This window comes from Protopterus annectens, chromosome 4.part0, assembly GCF_019279795.1.
Source record: "Protopterus annectens isolate FY-2018-M chromosome 4.part0, PAN1.0, whole genome shotgun sequence".
NCBI classification, from domain to species: Eukaryota; Metazoa; Chordata; order Ceratodontiformes; family Protopteridae; genus Protopterus; species Protopterus annectens.
The window spans coordinates 540730492-540749376 of NC_056733.1; the positions used below are offsets into that span (position 1 = coordinate 540730492).

General features: G+C 40.6%; 1 protein-coding gene across 1 annotated transcript in view; it reads left to right on the plus strand.

Moving 5' to 3' along the window:
- Positions 1-18885, plus strand: part of INPP5J (inositol polyphosphate-5-phosphatase J) — a 791140-nt gene that overhangs the window by 592572 nt on the left and 179683 nt on the right. Inside the window, exon 11 of the mRNA XM_044068468.1 lies at positions 11459-11542. Coding sequence (XP_043924403.1) covers positions 11459-11542 — 84 coding nt within the window. The remainder of the gene's footprint in view (positions 1-11458; positions 11543-18885) is intronic.

Below are 18885 nucleotides of genomic sequence, written 5' to 3' on the forward strand. Positions count from 1 at the left end.
ATAGCCACTTAAGAATGAGAGGAGTATGATTAGTTAAAATGAATTGGTACTATGGGACTTCCAAGTATGGCGAGGTAGCTACTGGATGCATGACCTGCTGCTCCCCTCCCACGGCGTCAAATAAAACAGGTAAATGCTCTCTAACTAACAACTGAAGTAAGAAGTAATCTCTGTGGACAACTGCGTGTGCCTAAGTCCAGAAAAGGCAAAACGCAATGGAGGAAGTAGGTGCCTGAATAGCATGACGAGTGTTACTGCTGGATCCATGATAGAGGAATGGAGTCAGTCTCTGTTAACACTTTGTATTCACTGGGGAATGATAGTGTATCACAGGTGGCCTTCCAGCAAATACTACTCAAAACACAAAAGGTGAACTCAAAGATAGGTTCATTTATGGATGCCACTGTGACGCACAGATAGGAGGTTTATACCACTCTGTCTGTCAACTCTAATGAGATTTCAGTCTTTCAGAAGCAAAATAACATCTTGAAGGATTGGTTTGACTACCGGTAGTCCAAAGTTGAAGAATTGGCAGAGAAGTAGGCCAGTGCAGAGGATGGGTCACAGAAGAACCTCCATTTGATAGGAGTTCCCAAAAGAGTTGTGTATGACAACTGCCTAGCCTTAGTTCAAAAACATCTGGCAGAATGTCCCGGCCTTGCAAGGGACTTGGTCAAGATTGAATGAGCCAACAGGTTTCTAGGCTAACCAGTAAATCGAGGGGGGAGTGGCTGAGATGTAGCTGAGAGTGGTTGTGATTAGACTGAAAACTTTTGCCCTTAAAGAGGAGATTCTGTCAATTATATGGAAATCAAGGAAGATTTGTAAAGTGGGAGATCACATCATTTTCTTAGAGCATGACTTCTCTGCTGCCACTCCTCAAAGATATGCTGCCTTTTTCCCCCAGACCTGATTTTGTACAGGCAACAGAGAGTTAGGTTCAGGGTGGGCTACCCATCCCATTTAAAATGATTTCTTCTGAGTGGCAGCAAACATTTCTATTTCCCTTTGAAGTACTCTTATTTGGAAGAAAACTGGGGACCCAAATGTTATAGATTTTGCTAAAAAATATAGACTGAACTCTACCGGGAGATAGGGGAATGGAGAGGTTCTCTGCCATAACCATCATTTTTCAGTCTTCATCTGGCCTGCCGGAAAAGTCTAGGACAGTGGACTTGTACTCTAGTTGTCATGCATTTGTCCACAGCTGGTATTAAGAGCATTTATCTTCTTTGCTTGGCTGAATTTGTTGGAAGGCGTATCCAATTTTGGACCCTCTGATTTTTTGGAGCTGTCTCTTGAGGTTACACTGACAGCATGGTTTCTATATATTGCATACTTGGTATTTCACTGGTAAATGTGATGGCTATCACTTATGGTTCACGTCATTCTTTCACAGTCATTACTGAGTATTTAGGGTCCTAGTACCTCATTAGTACCTCATATGTAATATAAAGGGAGCCCTGTGTTGGTCACTCAGTGTGTCAGCTCTTTGGAGTGTCTGTTTAATGCTTGTTTTATAAATAAGACCTAACTCCTTTTGGATGATGTGTGCATTGAAGGTGTACCTGACACTCTTTCATCCATTATAGGAGGTCAAAATTAAAAGACATATGTTTTTGGTTCATAGACTATATGTTTCTGGTTCACAGATACATACAGAATTAATGGAGAATGTTGGATACTCTGTTTTTGAACTTGTTACTCGCTCAGCACCACTCAAACATTTTAATTTCTTGGTAGTACAGACACGTTTGCCTGAATGCTGGGAATGCTAATTCCTTCTGTTTTTGTAAGTAGCTGTTTCTCGTGTGTGTGTGTGTGTGTGTGTGTGTGTGTGTGTGTGTGTGTGTGTGTGTGTGTGTGTGTGTGTGCGCGTGCGTGTGTGTGTGTTGGGGGTGGGTGATTTATCATATTTTACCACTTTTTTTTTTTCCTTTTTTATTTTTTTATTTTTTGTTAAACAGCTGCAGTTACCTCACATATAATTTGGAGATGTCTGCTGGAGTGAGAGTATGGCTAAAGTTTTAACATACTTATAAAGCTATGCCTAATGATTTATCTGTCATTTCATAGAATGTGAATGGTTTACTGGACTTCAGTGAAAGAAGGAAGGCGTTTCAGTACCTTAATTTGGCACAACCCTCATTCATCCTACTGCAGGAAACACATTTGGGGAAAGATGAACATAGAGCCCTAAGTGGGGCAAGATGAGGGGTCTTGCCCGCTTCCTGTTTTTGAAATATCTAGGAAAAGCTGTCTGTAATTTAGGGTGCTTGACTCCTGTTCTGATAGGGTTGGCAAGTACTCTGTGGTAAGAGGGGAGGTGAGGTATGGGGGGGCAAAGTTAACACATGGATATGTATTTGCCTCTTGGTTTTTCTAGAGTTGAGTTGAGTTTAGAGAGATTATGAAAGAGGCTTTGCATTCTGGGAGAGAATATCTTTACATATGGGGACAGGAACATAATTACATCTCCACATGATGTTTCTGGAGGTTCTAGAAATCAAATGATCCCTTGACTAGGCAGATTTGATGGAAATTGCTCAAATAGCCTTGGACTCATAGAATTTTGTCTATAAATAAATGTCTCAAGGTATGTCACTCGTGTCTCCACAAAATGGGCACACCAGCTAGGCTAGATTGGGGGTTACATCTCTAGGAAGGACACATACTTGATAGCCCCCATATGGGGAAATAAGAAGAGGGAAGCTGTTAGGAGCTGGAAATGTAAAGGTAACAGAGTAAATTTCTAGGATCAGATTTGGTATCAGCTGGGATGGATATAATGGAATATTGCCCAGGAGAGGTTTTCCTTAAGATTGGGGCTGAGATTAGAATACCAAGGTTTAATTGCTGCAGCCCATAAGTTGGACATAGTTCTTTGTCCAAAATGATAGATCTGTATTGGTTTGGTAGAATGGGTGTGCACCCACCTGGGTTGAAGGCTTATAGGATGGATTTATTAGGAGTTTAAGGGGTTGTTTGACCATGGGCATCATCACTGGAAGTCCATTTAGGAACAAAACCTACCTGCGAATAAATTAGGAGTACTGGAAAAACCATGGGCATCATCACTGGAAGTCCAATTGGGAACAAGGTCTGCAAATGCAAATAAAGTAGGAGTACTGGAAAAAGATTTGTAACTTATTTAGATAGCCTGCAAAGAGCAGGATGTTTTTTTAATATACTCACCTGTAAGTGCCTCTGTATATATTTTTACACTTCTGAATGGATAGCTCGTATGTTATTGGGTGCCTCGGAGGTGCAGCCATGGCACTGTGGGCACTTGGAGACACGTCTTTAGTGACTATTTCAGGCACCAGGGATTTATACTGGATCTTTAGAGCATGCTGAATTTGGTCCTCTCACAGGCGCCAACCTTGTCAGCTACCTCATTGCTTCTGGCCCTTCTCCTGGTTTGTCATGATCTCCCCCTCAAGAGAACTGAGGAAGAACAGTTCAATAAGGAGGTAGGAGATTTTAGCGATTAATTTTAAGAAAAGGGGTTATGAAAGAGAGTTTATTAAAAGTGCCATTGATATTAGCAAACAAGATAGGTCAGGAAAAGCCAAACCTTGGTTCTCTGATTCAGGAACACAAAGCACGGGCTACTCAGGCTCTAACAATATGGATGGTGTGAGGGGTGACGAATTGCGTGTGGTTTTAAAATACAGTAATAATATAAGAGGTGTATGTGATATAGTGACTATAGTAAGACAAAACTGGAAAGTACTGTTAACTGATGAAAAGCTTAAGAATATAGTTGGGGAGGTACCATCTTTTATTTTAGGCGAAATAAAAATTTGAAGGATTTACTCTGTCAGGAACATAACATGTTTGATAAAAACATGATTATATCACAACATAAAGGCACTTTTGCCTGTGAACACTTAAGGCATATTCCTATATTTTGAAACAAAATGTATCTGTTCATCCTTTAACTGGCAAGAGATATTTTTAACTCAGTATGCAGAGTGTGAAACAAGAAATATTATATATTTGGCTCAGTGCAGGGACTGCAGCTCGTTTTATGTGGGGAAGACTAATTGTCAATTGAAAGAAAAAAAAACGAACCAGGAAAATAATGTAAACCAAAACACAAACAAAGTGTGAATGCACAGATAATCCTCTTGAGCACACCCCAGACCCATTTGGATCCTGAGAATCATGGGAATCTATACTGGGGGCATGTTAATAAGGAATAACTAAGTGAAATGATTGTAGGGGGAGGTGTTAGTCAGAATAATATTTTTCTTATTGATGGACTCCGTCCATAAGGGACATGGGAGCTGGGGGGTGGGGGATACATTTACAATTTTCCATCCAATTGCCAAGGTCTCATTTGGATAGAGTCAAAGATGAACTCTATTATACATAGATAGGGAATCCTATTCTTTAGTGCAGGGATCCTTTGTGACACACATCTGTCTCTCCAGCATATTCTGTTGATGTCACAAGCAAAATTCAGATCCCTGCAACTAGTGTTTCTGGTGCTGTTTGTTTTGTGCAAGTGCAACAGATCCAGCAGGGCTGGGTCTGAGGAATCCCTGTAATTTAGGCAAAGATCCGCTCTCAGCAGCCTGTAGGAGACTGCATACAGAGACAGAGCCTTTAGGTGATCAGTGTAGGACAGGGTCTTTATGCCCTGAATCCTCCTAGTGTGAAACCTTTATGGGTATTCCAACTGTTGCAAATGTCTAGTTAGGTATAAGCCAAAGGAGGCATTGTACTCCATGTTAGGTCTGATAAGGGCCAAGTAAAGTGGTAATATAACTTCCATGGACCTGGATGCCATACTCTTACCTGTAACTGGGCAACATACAATGATTTTCTTACTAGCTGAACTACATGTTGGTCAAAGGTCAGATTGTCTAAATATGTTCTCAAATTCCTTACTACTGAGTCAACTCTTAGGGGTGTTTTATCAATGGAGCAATTAACCTGGGTTGACATTTTCCCCAAAGTGCATTATAACACATCTTTTGGAATTGAGTTTTAGGCCATGGCTTTGGCACCGGTCATTTGTTTAAGTTAAACCCACTTTGAAGATGTTGGTGTCTTGTGGATATCTATAGTAGCGCCCAATTTACAGTCATCTGTGAACTTGGTGATCCAGTTGTATTGAACATTATCCTTGACTTCTGTATGAATATCCAAAGATGAATAGTTATAAACTTTAAAGTCACCTTTGGTGTTGGTAGAAATACGTAATGCTGGCAACATTTCACCTGGGACTTGTAGCTCTAAGTCTACTTGGCCCAATTCTTCCCCCTCCAATTCTGAGGACCATGCCCTCAGCGATTTCTTCAAGACCCTCTGGTGGACCTCTGAGAATAGGTGATAAACCTAAAATAGTCTTTAAAAGATGCTCTAATTTGAAAAGCATTTTTGAACATTCCAAATCTCTTTCCAATAAGGGATATATGACAAAGTGTGGTGCTTGTGTCTTTTGTAAACACGTTCTAGCAGTAAGTCAAGTAAATATTAATCATCAAACCATTCAAATTTTTGGAAAACCTTGCTGTAAGACTAAAAAGGTTGTTTATTGTGCTATCTGCTTGGTCTGCCCTTGCTTTTATGTAGGCAAGACCGAGTGGAAACTTAAAAGTCGAATTAGTGAGCATTTATCAGATATTCGTACAAAGTAACTAATGCTCTTTTTAGACATATTAATGCCCACAATGGTCATTCCTTTAAATTTGTGTTAGAAACATTATCTGAGTTAGATAGAGGTGGTGCTTGGCCACTGCTTCTTGAAAAAGCCGAGTTATCTTGGCAACTTAGCTTAGCGGCTCATTGCTTGCCGGGGTTAAATTAAGCCGCATCGGTTTTATGCTTGCTTAAGCTAAAAGCTATTTCCAGGTAATGTGCAAGATTGTTTAAATAACTGTTCTAACAAGTTTTGTATTTTAATTTTAATGTAAATGTTTTATCTGATGAAGTTCCGGTGTTTTAGCAGGACAAAATCCTGTATTGTATAATTAAAGGATAATATTGTTTATTTTAGCAGTTGCTCTTTATTTTAAAGTCATTTTTTTGGATTGCAGCCTGAATTTTGCTCAAGGGGATAGTCTGTGCATTCGCACTTTGGTGTCAATTGAAAGAAAGAATTTTGAAACATCTCTCAGCGATACACTTAGGGAATGTACAGCTTTATATCAGCATATAGAAAGAAATGTAGGACACATTTGTTTTTATGGTATTACAAGTGGTGAGATTAAATTTTAGGGGTGGTGATATAGTGAATGTTACTGAGTTCAATGAAACTAAATGGATTATTGAACTGGGGGCGGACAGAGCTCATGGTTTAAATGGGGTAGTGCCTCTTAAACCAGCCCTAAAAAGGCAGAGAATTCAATATTGAATGTTTATTGGTTATTTTTGCTTTTAAATGTGATTTTAACATTGTGTAAGCCATTTGATGAAAGGTTTCAACCCGAAAGCGCTCATCTTGTGGCAGTGTGCTACGACTGTTTTAATAAATAGTTATACCGGCCTGGTGGTCCGACGGCTTTTGTTTTTTGCTTAATTTACTTAGTCATATAGCAGTGGAACCTTTGGTGAGAAGGGCCTTGGACGTTTTTGTGCTAATATATAATGCTGTGTTGTTTTGAAGGTCCTCACTCGTTTTCTTATTCTCATCGGAGTTGCATGGAATAGACCTTGGCTATATACTTCTTACTGTTCTTAGACAAATTTGTTTAGTAAAAAAAAAAAAGAATTGCTAGTGAGCAGCATAGGAGAGACACGAAAGGGAGGAGGGACCAATTCAGAAAGCCTGCCATTAGCTAAATGGGGTTGTTGTAGCTAAGTGTAGTGTACATCAGCATTTTGTGAGTCATGAAATCACTCTGTGCTTTATATAAGTGCTTAATATAAGTAGCTTGTGTTTAGCACAATTTGATTATGCTGTGCACCTTCTCAGCCAGTTCATAAATGGAATTTTGTACCATTACACCACAAGGCATGCAGCCTTATGCTTGACATACCATGCCAGATTTGTGCACATCTAAGCAGTGCACTGTTTTGTGTGATTGGCCTATGTGGTTGCAACAAATATTAGCAGTTATTTTGCTTTACTGATCAAAGCTCTTACATGATTTTTGTCGAATAAAGATTAATTTATTTAAGATTTATTGTAGCCGATGATCATTTGCTGTTTTTTTTTTGTGCAGAAGCGTGCAGGTTATAATGTTTTGGACACAAACAAGAAATACTCCTGTTAGCCATTAAGGAAAAAAATGGCACGTTTTAAAGCCAGCATTATCCTGCCTGTTCCATTTTAATTATGTTTAGGAGAACCTGTAAATCCAATACTGAAGTAATATAAATATAGAATATGCTGGTAGGTAACTGCCATGTAATATCGCTTATAAACAAGTACATCTAGAGCTGAACAGTATCCATAATGTTATTTTACACCTTTGTTGTATGCAGCAATACTTTTACACCTTTGTTGTATGCAGCAATACTACAACCAGCCTTCTTTTTGACATACTTTATAAAACCTGGCAAAGTACGATTAGAACCAGCATAATTAATTACTGTGTTTTAAAGTACGTGTTTCACATTCCTAAATACCTAATGTTGCTTTTTATTGTTAGGGCTAATTAGCAAACAAGCAGACAAGCAAAAAGGATCTGATTTTTCTACCGACCCCATGCGTTCCCCACACAGAAAACACAGGTTGCTAATCATGTATTATTGAACTCTGCCCTGGGGACATTGTTTAGAATGTTCAAAAGCAACTGGCACAGCCACGGAATGAGCTAGAATAAGTGCCTGGGGAGCTGCAATGTCTGATTAATTCAGAAGGTAAACTTACACAGATGCTTTTGTGCCGCCATCAAGGAAATGTAATCAAAGCTGGGAACACTAGTTATGTTTATATTATGTGTGTAGAGTCTGATATTCACTGAAACAGTAAAGAATTACTTTATTTTAGTTACTGTTGAATAAATTTTAATTTTAGGAACCAGCTTGCGAGTGTTGCACACACCCCTCCCAAGTGTCATGTCTTCACTAGTGAGGTCGGATCATAAAGCTGTCTCCTTTGAAATAAAAATTAACAGGGAAAACCCAGTTATACCAAGAACAGTTAAGAACTATTCTGCAGTTTGTCAAAATTCAAGGCTCCCCTTAATTCCAAGACAACAGCTACCTATATTTGCAGAATTATTCAGTCCCTATACAGATGTGAATGGCTGCATAGAGGCTGTGGTACCTACCAGAAGTAAACCAAAACAAGTACTAAAATAAAACCACACTGGTGGAATCCTCACCTAAACAAGGTATATAACAAAAGAAAAAACTCATTGACAAAATCAGGAAAAGCAACTCCCTTAAAGGCAGTTGCTCTCTTATACAGCTAAACAAGACATTAAAAGGTTTAATTAAGTCCAACAAAGCCAGAAACAAGGACAGGATAGCCTCAAAGGGTAAGGACAGTCACAAGGCCTTCTTCAGCTATGTCCAGCACCTTAAAGGTAGCACAACAGTGTGCTGAACTGTGGGGAGTGGTACCACCTTCACCAGTCAGGGTGAACTAGCAAATTCACTGTCTGATAAATTAAGCTCAGACATCACCCTCCACACTACACGCCCCCCAGTTCCTCCAGGTTAAATTCATTCCAGCTTACTTCTCCCAACTATTAGCAGGGACCAGGTGCTGGCAGCACTCACTAAAGCCAAGAATACCTCTTTATGGGTCCTGACAACAGCTCCAGTTGTCTCCTGAACAGTCTGAAATACAACCTATTAGGACCACTTGAGCCACTCTTTAACTATGGCCTCGAAACCAGCTACATTCAAAGTGAATGGAGGACTGCAACAGTCATTCCCTTCCACATGGGCAGGCCGTCAACCAACCCAGGGAACCACAGACCCCTCAGCCTAACAAGCCTAATATGCAAATCCATGGAACAAATTATCATGGAAATAATGAACAAGGACATTGGCAACCTTCTGACACTGGACCCATTCCAGTTTGGTTTGGCTAAGGGAAGGTCATGCCTACTTAACCTTGTAGACTTCTTTGAGAGGGTCACCAAGGCAATGGATGAGGATAAAACAATGCAAACTGCTTATCTTGACCTGGTCAAGGCATTTGATTCGATACAGTACTCCATTCGGGCATTGTTGACAAGCTGTCTGAGCTAGGCATAAATCCCTACATAACTCGCTGGAGTGCCTACTAGCTCACAGACAGGACCTAAGAAGTTAAGATCGGTGAGACCACCACCTGCAAGAGACCAGTCACCAGTGGATTACCCCAGGACTGTTTGCTGGGCCTACTCCTGCTTGATATCTACTTCTCAGAAGTCAAAGATCATTTTCAACACTGTTGGATCACCAAGTTCACAGATGACTGTAAAGTGGGTGCTACTATAGACATCCCCCAAGACACCAACATCTTCAAAGAGGGTTTAACTTAGACAAATGACTGGTGCCAAAGTCATGGCCTAAAACTCAATTCCAAAAAATGTGTTATAATGCACTTTGGGGCAAATGTCAACCCAGGTTAATTACTCCATTGCTAGAACACCCCTAAGAGTTGACCCAGTGGTAAGGAATTTGGGAACATATTTAGACAATCTGACCTTTGACCAACATGTAGTTAAGATAGTAAGAAAATCTTTCTGTGTTGCCCAGTTGCAGGTAAGGCTATGGCATCCAGGTCCATGGAAGTTATGTTATCACTCTACTTGGCCCTTATCAGACCTATCATTGAGTACAATGCCTCCTTTGGCTTATACCTAACTAGACATTTGCAACAGTTGGAATACCCATAAAGGTTTCACACTAGGAGGATTCAGGGCATAAAAGCCCTGTCCTACACTGATCACCTAAAGGCTCTTTCTCTGTATGCAGTCTCCTACAGACTGCTGAGAGCGGATCTTTGCCTAAATTACAGGGATTCCTCAGACCCAGCCCTGCTGGATCTGTTGCACTTGCACAAAACAAACAGCACTAGAAACACTCGATGCAGGGATCTGAACTTTGCTTGTGACATCAACAGAATATGCTGGAGAGACAGATGTGTATCCCAAAGTATCTCCGCACTAAAGAATAGGATTCCCTATCTATGTATAATAGAGTTCATCCCTGACTCTCTTCAAATGAGACCTTGGCAACTGGATGGGAAATCGTAAATTTACCCCCCCTACCCCCATCCCCGGCTCCCATGTCCCTTATGGACAGAGTCCATCAATAAGAAAAATATTATTCTAACACCTCCCTCTACAATTCTTTCACTTAGCTATTTCCGTACTAACATGCCCCCCAATATAGATTCCCATGATTCTCACAATCCAAATGGTTCTGGGGTGTGCAGCAAGGGTTGTAAGGGATCTAGTGGCTGTTAACCTATTAACAACCTATGAAACTGTGAAACTAAATTGTGCTGGCTGAGTAATATATGTATCAGTTATGCCCATGGTTTAAAAGTAGCCTGGTTAAGGGGTTGTGGTTCTGTAAGTCATGGCTAGAAGAGAGTATTGATCAGTCAGGGGTCAGTAATTTTGATCCATTTCATAGTCATGAATGAGAGTATTCTTAGATTCTTAGCATGAGTTAGCAAGAGTATAGGATGAAGAGATAACTGTAGATAACAGGCTGTCTGGCAATCTGTTACAGCTGCACTTCCAGGTAGGAAAAAGATGATGCTTAAGGGCTTTTTAGAAAGAGTGGTTGCATTAAGGTTCTCTTAAGTTTAGCGGTAATGGCTTCCACTTTTTAATGCTTCATTAGAAAAGATGGAATCACTGTAGTAGTTGTGAGTGATTAGGTGTTTAGTGAGGTACTGATTTAGGAAGACAGTTCCTCACTTTACTCACATGAGATCAGTACTAAGCAAAGTAATGTATCCTGAGAGTTATATGACTCCAAAGCCCTCCTCACATCTGCTTTGTTACTGAGCAACAAGTAATCAAATGCAAGTTAGTAAATCTTATTTAGAGAATTGGAAAAGCATAAACTGTTATGGTCACCTCTGTAGACCAGAGTTTGCAGTGTGCAAGGTTGTATATGTCCAGCTAGTGGAACAGTAAAATGGGTTAATGCTGACTTGAATATTCACTGTATGGATGCAAAGTCTGGCCTACCAGAATGTCAATGCAATGTGAACTTGTGTGCTTTAATGTGAGCATGCTTATTTATGTAGTCCAGATATGGTTCACATACCTGACTTGTTAGTTGTGCAGTCTTTTTCTCTTTGCCAAGACATTTAAGCATGCATTTGTGTGTATGAAGTGAATAGTATTCATTAATGCAGATTTTTTTTCCAGCAGGGATTTAACTGTTCTGCACTTGTAAAGTGAAACAACAGATTGAACTGTAGAAACATGCTGTGGCATGTGGTCATTGCTGTCCAATAATTCAGACTGCCATGATGTTCTTGTAGGTATTTAGACATCACCATTGCCTTCATAGACTGTCTTGTTTATTTATTTTAAAGGTGGGCTTCCATCATCACAAAGACTATGTGGCATACGTGTGGGCACGACAGGAAGATTCTGATGGATTTGTAGATCAATACCAGGTACAGTAGATTGTCTCCAAAGAGAGTAGTTAAGTAAAAATTCAAGCATGCTTTCTTTTGTTAACAAGAAATATCTTTATTGAATTATCAGTTATGGTACTGGCAATCGTTCATTTATATAAATGAAAACAAACCGTATTAACATATTTTCATTTGCAAACATTATATGTCACTTATAATCTTCTGTATAATCATTGTCAGTCAAACATTCCATTGCTCATACATTTTCTGCACAAGGCCCTAAACCTCATTCCTCTTCCAAAACATTATTTTGTATGTATTGTTCATACAATTCTCATTTTTTCTATGTAACTTGCTCCTACCATTTTTAAAGATATCACTTCCAGTCCTTTTATCTCTGTTACTATATTCAGTACTTCTTGTATGGCTGGTATAGACATTCATTTCAATTTTCTAGTTTTTTTTTCCAGCCACCAGAATTAAACTCAGCAAGGCCTTATTATGTCTAGGCAGTTCTGATTCTGTATCACAGCTCAGAAAATAATGTTCTTATTTACACCAATTTGCTCACCCAGTCTTTCTGACATAGTAGTCTGCAGGGAATGTTTAAAGTTGGCTAACTTATTATACTTCCAAAAAATATGTTCCCAGTTAGCTGCTTCTTCCCCATCACACCTGCAACATTTGCAGTCTACCTCAGGAAAAATTCTGTGTAGTCTTCTTGACGTATAAAAGAACTTTTACAAAGACTTCTAAGCAAAGATCATAGGTTCATAGGTAGGTACTAGGCTATCGGCCCTGGGGCCTATACAAGCCCAGCCAAAAAGGTACCCTGGCTTTTGCCACCCAAGAAAATTATTTTCCTGTGCCACTGTCGAGCAGAGCCACAGAGGTGATCCCCGGGGTGAATTTCCTATTTCCCATCCAATCATCAGGATTTTTCTTGAAGAGTGCTAATGAGGAGCTTTGTTTGATATAGATAGGTAGTTTATTCCAGAGTATGGGAAGTCTCTGGGACAGGAATCTATCCCTCCAGCATGTTCTGTTTATTGTGGTGACAAGGTTTAGGTCCCTAGAGCGTGTAGCTCGGAGGGATTGGGATTTCTTTAAGTGGAGCATGTCCAACAGCTCTGGGTTTGACATTGCTTTGTATGTTAGGCAGAGATCACCTCTGAGTAAGCGATATGCGATGGAGTAAAGCTGGATTTTTTTGAGACGTTCAGCGTAGGGCATCTGTTTGAGGCCGGTAATCCTCTTTGTGAGGTATTTCTGCGGCCTTTCCAGTTGTTGGAGATGTCTTGTGAGGTACATACCAAAAGGGGCGTTGTACTCTATAATGTGTCTAATGACTGATGAGTAGAAGGGAACAATGACCTCTTTTTTTCTGGATGAGAAACCTATTGTGATGAGGTGTGCCACATAGAAGGATTTCCTGACTACTGTGGCGATGTGATTATCAAAGGAGAGACTACTGTCCACCTGTGTCCCAAGGTCTCTCATCACACTTTCGGTGTTAAGTATACTACCGCCTATGTTGTAGTTCATGGGTACAGAGTTTTTACCAAAGGGGGTGACAGTGCACTTTTTGGCATTGAGCTTGAGGCCATGGCTTTGACACCAGGCATCTGTCTCAGTGAGGCCCTTTTGTAGGATGTCCACATCATTAGGAGTTTTGATTATGGCTCCTAGTTTGCAGTCATCTGCGAACTTCGTTAGCCAAAGACCTTCTGTGTTAGCCTGTACTTCAGAGAAGTAGATACCAAACAGGAGAGGACCCAGGACTGGACCCAGTGGTACTCCATGTGTCACTGGTCTGAAGTCAGATTTGGAGTCTGCTGTGGTTCTGTCAGTGAGCCAGTTGGCAACCCATCTTGTGACATAGGGATTTATACCTAGTTTAGTGAGTTTATCTATAATTCCAGAGTGGGGGATGGTGTCAAAAGCCTTGGAAAAATCTAGATAGGCTGTGGTGACTGCTTCAAAGAAGTCTGTCAGGTTTAGGAGACATGATCTGCCTTTTACAAACCCAAACTGGGTGGGATCCAGAGTTTGGAGATTACCAATGTCTTTGTTTATAAGTTCCATGATGATACGTTCCATGGCCTTGCAGACCAGGCTCGTCAGGCTAATGGGGTGGTAGTTCCCGGGGTCCGTGGTGGCTCTCCCCTTGTGGAGTGGGATAACCATTGCTGTGCGCCATTCAGCAGGCACAAAGCCTGAGGTGAGGCTATGATTGAACATGGTACTTAGGTGGGGTGCCAGTTCGTTCTGTAGTTCATGTAAAACGCAGCCTGGGATGTTGTCTGGTCCCATGGATGCTGTGTTCTTGGCTTCGGAGAGTGTGGTTTTTACCTGTGCACGTGTGATTACAGGAACTTTGCATTCTTCCGGTATAGAGATGGGCTCTTTAGGGGGTGAGAGGGGGGTAAAGTTAGCACTGAACCTATCTGCCAGAGTGTTGGCAATATCAGTTGGGTCTGTATATTTAGTGCCATTGTGCTGTATCTCAGAGCAGATCTGAGTGTTGCCATTCAGATTCTTGACATAGCTATAGAATGCTTTGTGGTTGTCTTTAGAATCAGTGGTGATTTTGTTTTCGTAACTAGCTTTGGAGGATTTTATCAGGGATCGCAGCTTCTTACTGAGGATGACCAGGGAGCTCCTCCACTCATGGGATTATACTCTCTTTTGCAAGAGTTTCTTCCTTCTGTTGTACAGTTTGTTTATGGCAGGGGACCACCAGATTGGCTTCCTTTTTTTGGAGGATAGCGTCTTGGTTCTGTTTGGGATAGCACGATCCATGCACTCATGTAAGTGCTTATAAAGTGCAATTGTGTAGGATTCAGTAGTCGTAACTGTATTGTCCATCTGCATGGGTGTCATGAAGTTCACCACTTCTGTCTTAAGAAGCATGAAGTTGGCTTGGGAGAAATTTTTTATTATGGTTTCCTTAATGGGGTGTGGGGGCAGGATGTGGATATCTAGGGTAATTATCTTATGGTCGGATCGGACCAATGAGGCATTGACTTCAGGTGTGTAACACCGGTCACTCATATTGGTAATGACTAGATCTAGGATATTGTTGCCCCTGGTGGGGATGTGGATAAGTTGATCCAGGGCATTGGAGTTTATGAATTCCAGAAAGCGTTGAGCGAAGGAGTTGGTTCATGAGTAGTTTTCCCAGTTAATGGTGGGGTAGTTGAAATCGCCCATTATTAGGGTGTTTGGTTGAACCCTAATATTTTCCAGTACATCAAGAAAAGAGGAGTGGGAATCCTGGGGCATGGTGGGTGATCTGTAGCAAGCTACAATTTGGATTGCAGTTTTGCCCAGAGTTAGTTGCACTTGGATAACCTCGGCTGCATTATGCTGAGCAACTAGCCTGGAGGTGTGGATATCCTTAATGAATATGGATACACCTCCATCTTTGGTGTTCCGGTCCAGGTTACATGGCCGAAAAGTGTGGTATGAGTTATAGCCTGGTAGTGCAGGGGTGCTCTCTGGAGCCTTGAACCAGGTCTCAGTCACTGCACAGATATTGATGTTCTCCATTTTAAGGAGTGCCTTGAGTGAGTGCATTTTGAGATTTAGACTTCTGGCATTGAGTAGCATCATCCTCAGTTTTTGCTTGCCTGTTCCTGTTACGGTGGTGAATTTGTCATTTGAACCTTGCCTAAAAAAGGCACTATAGGGCGGCAAGAACCTTAGCCAGTATCCGGAATCCCAGGGGTGACAGGTGCAGGCCATCTCTGGCAAAGCATCATGGTCTGTCGACCATGTCATCCCAGGCAGACAGATACTGGATCCCTTTAGAATGGCACCAGAAGCTTAGCCAATTGTTGAAGTCAATCATTTTGTCCTTGTACTGCGGCATCATTCTGGGTGATGGCAGAATGCTACTCAGGGCTAGGGTCATACCTGCCTGGGCTACAAGATCGGAGAGCTCTTCCATGTCTCTTTTCATGTAGTCCAGGGAGGTACGTCTCAGGTCGTTCACACCAACATGGACAATGACAGAGTCATATTTGTACTTGTTGTGGAGTGACCTGAGTGCGTGGGTTATGTGGCGGAGGCACCCGACAGGCAGCTGACAGCAACCTTCTCCTTGTTTAGCCTGGTCAGTGTGCCTGACTATAGAGTCGCCTATGACTAGTGTGTTGGGTACGTTGTTTTGCCTTATTGGCTGTGGTTGAATGGCACACTTGAGTCTGCGGGCTATGTGTCATTTGGGTTGTGTTGGGGGGTGGAGGTTGCTTGCATTTCTGCTTTGGAGGTCTCTGTTGCTTGAGCAGATTATTATTGAGAGCCTCTGCGAATGTTTTTGTATTTCTATGTGTGGAGTTTGGTGGTGTAGATTTAGTGAGACTATGTGATGAGTGTGGTGTGGTGCAAGTGTTTACCTTCTCCTCTTGACTGTCAAGTTCAGTCTTGATTGGAGAGAGCTTTACCTCCAGTTTGGCTAGATAAGTGCATCTCTCACAGGTTGTAGTGTTGGGTGGTAGGAGGAGAGGGTTGTCTGTGTACATGAGGCAATTTCTACATGGCCCCAAGATGCCCAGATTCATCAGATAGACAGGAGAGAACACTGGGAGCTGACCCTTGGACATGCCTGAATAAAAAAACTATTTTCCTCTAGATAAGTGAGGAAAGTGAGTACAAGAGCTGTTTTTCTCTAAGCAAGTGAGGAAAGTAAGTACCAAAACTGTTTTCCTCTAGGTAATGAGGAAGGTTGAGTGCTGTAGTAATTAGTAGGTTATTTAGTGCTTACAAGTTCTGAACAAGTGCTGATCACGAATAAGCAAATTCAAGTGCTAAAAGTAAGAATCTGTATCTGGACTAAACTAGTTACAGGAAAGGGGGGACACAAGTGCAAATGTGGGCTTTTAAATCAGAAAGTTGAGAGAGATGGAAAAACTTCCCAAACGGCCAATAACTACAATTTCTGGGCTAGAACCACTCCTTATGTGGTAGATAGGTTACCTAGTGCTTACCACTCCCACTGATAAGCTAGAAGGCTTCCCTCCAAAACAGAAAGCTTGGGGGGGGGGGGCTCAGAAGCTTACATACAGTCCTGGATACAGCAAATCTGAATCTGGACTACACTAGTTACAGGAAAGGTATTATATATATATATATATATATATATATATATATATATATATATATATACACATACAGAAAAGTAGCTAAAACAGTAGTCAAAACAATTCAAATACAGTGCAAGCTAGCACACTTGAGTATGTAGCAATGTTAGACCAAACAGTTTAAAAAATGCAATTAAATTAAAAATGACTAAAAGCAATGCAGAAGGAGTCTATTATGTAGAATGAGGTAAAGAGATGGGAATGGGGTGAGTGTCCCATATCAAATCTACAGTGGGGGCGGGCAACTGCAAAAACCTCCAAATTTAAACAACAACACAGGAATAGGGTATGGGAAAACCAACACCTTCAGCAGTGATCTGAAAAACTATATGGTGAAGCAAAAATAGCAGTACACAACTCTGAAGTTAGCCAGCAATGATATAAAATTCGTCATACAACAATTACCAGTACACAACGCTGAAGTGCCAGAAAAATATACTCAGCTCTGTATATCTCCAGATAGTTTGAAGAGCACTCTTTCAGGACACAGGAAGGCTCCAACAATGATATGCAGCAAAGTCTTCTAGACTTTGTTTCATATTTGGGAGCCATACATATATCCTCCCATTGTTTCTTTTTTAGTTGCTTATCCACTCTCTTCTCAATCCTTTCTAACCTCCTCTGACTGATTCCTATGGTTATCTTGCTGTATTTTATATGCCTTACTAATTATCTGTTTTTAAATAGCAGCTTCTGTTCTAGATTCTACTAAACACTGTACCAGTGCTGGTTTTCCACTTAGGATCCCATATTCCTTTATCTTTGCCTGCATGTTGATATCAGTCCTTGATAAGGAAGGCAATCTGTAGTCTGCAGCCAAAATTAATTTTTGGCATCTTCCCATTTTACCATTTCCTGTAATTAATTGCTCCCAAATTGGTTCTTTTGCCAGTTTTCTCCTAAAATTCCAGCCTGATTTTCCCTGTTTTCTGTATCCCTAATTGCAGCCATCCCTATCAGCAGAAATCTTCTTTCTCTGTTCCCACGTTGGCCTAGTTGTTAGAATGCTTTCTGCTACTTTATGAATGTAATATTCAGTGTATTGTTATTCTCCTTAGGCATCCAAAATTCTAGTCTCTCCTTATTTCTCAAGCGTCCCCTTGTTTTATCATCATCCCTTTTTCAGTTTGAATTATAGCTCTCTGCTTGTTTTATGTGTAGGGGCCTTAATCTATTTCTATGTATATACTGATTTTGTTATTAATAAAAAAGTGTTTTGTATTTAAAAAAATATGAATTTATTATATAATATTTGTAGTAAAATAGATATATTTATGAATATTATTATTAGTAATAATTTTAGTAAAATGTGATGAATTTGATGTAAAGCTGATTTAGTTGTTAAAATTGAATAATTGTATAATTGGATAAGCTGTTTGTGCTAATTGCTTTTGAATGTGTATGCATTTGTATAAAAAGATGTGTGAAGCATACACTTTCTGTGATCCTTGAAGGCGAAAGGCCGAGGTACCAGATTGAGAGCTAATAAAGAAAAGAAAGAAACACTGGTAAAAAGTGCTTGGATTTGTGTTTTGTGCCTAATTCGTGGTTTTAGAAGGTGTGTGGAACTGAATAGTTTTCCTTGGTGCATTACCAGTTTATATGATGTCACAAATAGCGGGAGCTTCTGGGCAGCTTGATATGCCGGGGGCTACACATTTTGCTGATCTGATGAATGAACATGAAAAGAAATTTACTCTTTTGGATCCATGGAATGTTGGAACTAATAGCCAGTCGGATGACCGTTTCCAACAACTTGAGAGGCTAATGACAAAAGAAATTGCTTTGTTTCTTGACACCAGACTCCTTGAAAAATACATTAATTTAAATATTACACCGAGGGAGCTGCGAATAGATAGACTACCAGCGGCTGATTTCTTAGAAGAGGAACAAGACCTCTTCGATGAATGGAAAAAAGCCTCCCTTGAGTGTACCACCAAATGGCTTCATATTTTGGTGAAACGTAATTCCAGGACACATGAGAAACTCAAAACTGAGATACTGCGTTTGCAGGATGAGGTGGTGGGGGAATCCTGCTTCAAGACGCAGTTCTCAAAGATTAATGAAAAAGTTTCGAAACTTGAAAATGATATAATATCACGGAAAAGAAATAAGTTAGTACGGGACATTAAGGATTATGAGACTGGAATCTTGTTTCCATGGCAATGCAAAACTACACGTAGTAGGTCAAAGGTTAGAAGAGGTGTGCAGAAACGGCGGAATACTTCAGCGTCTTCA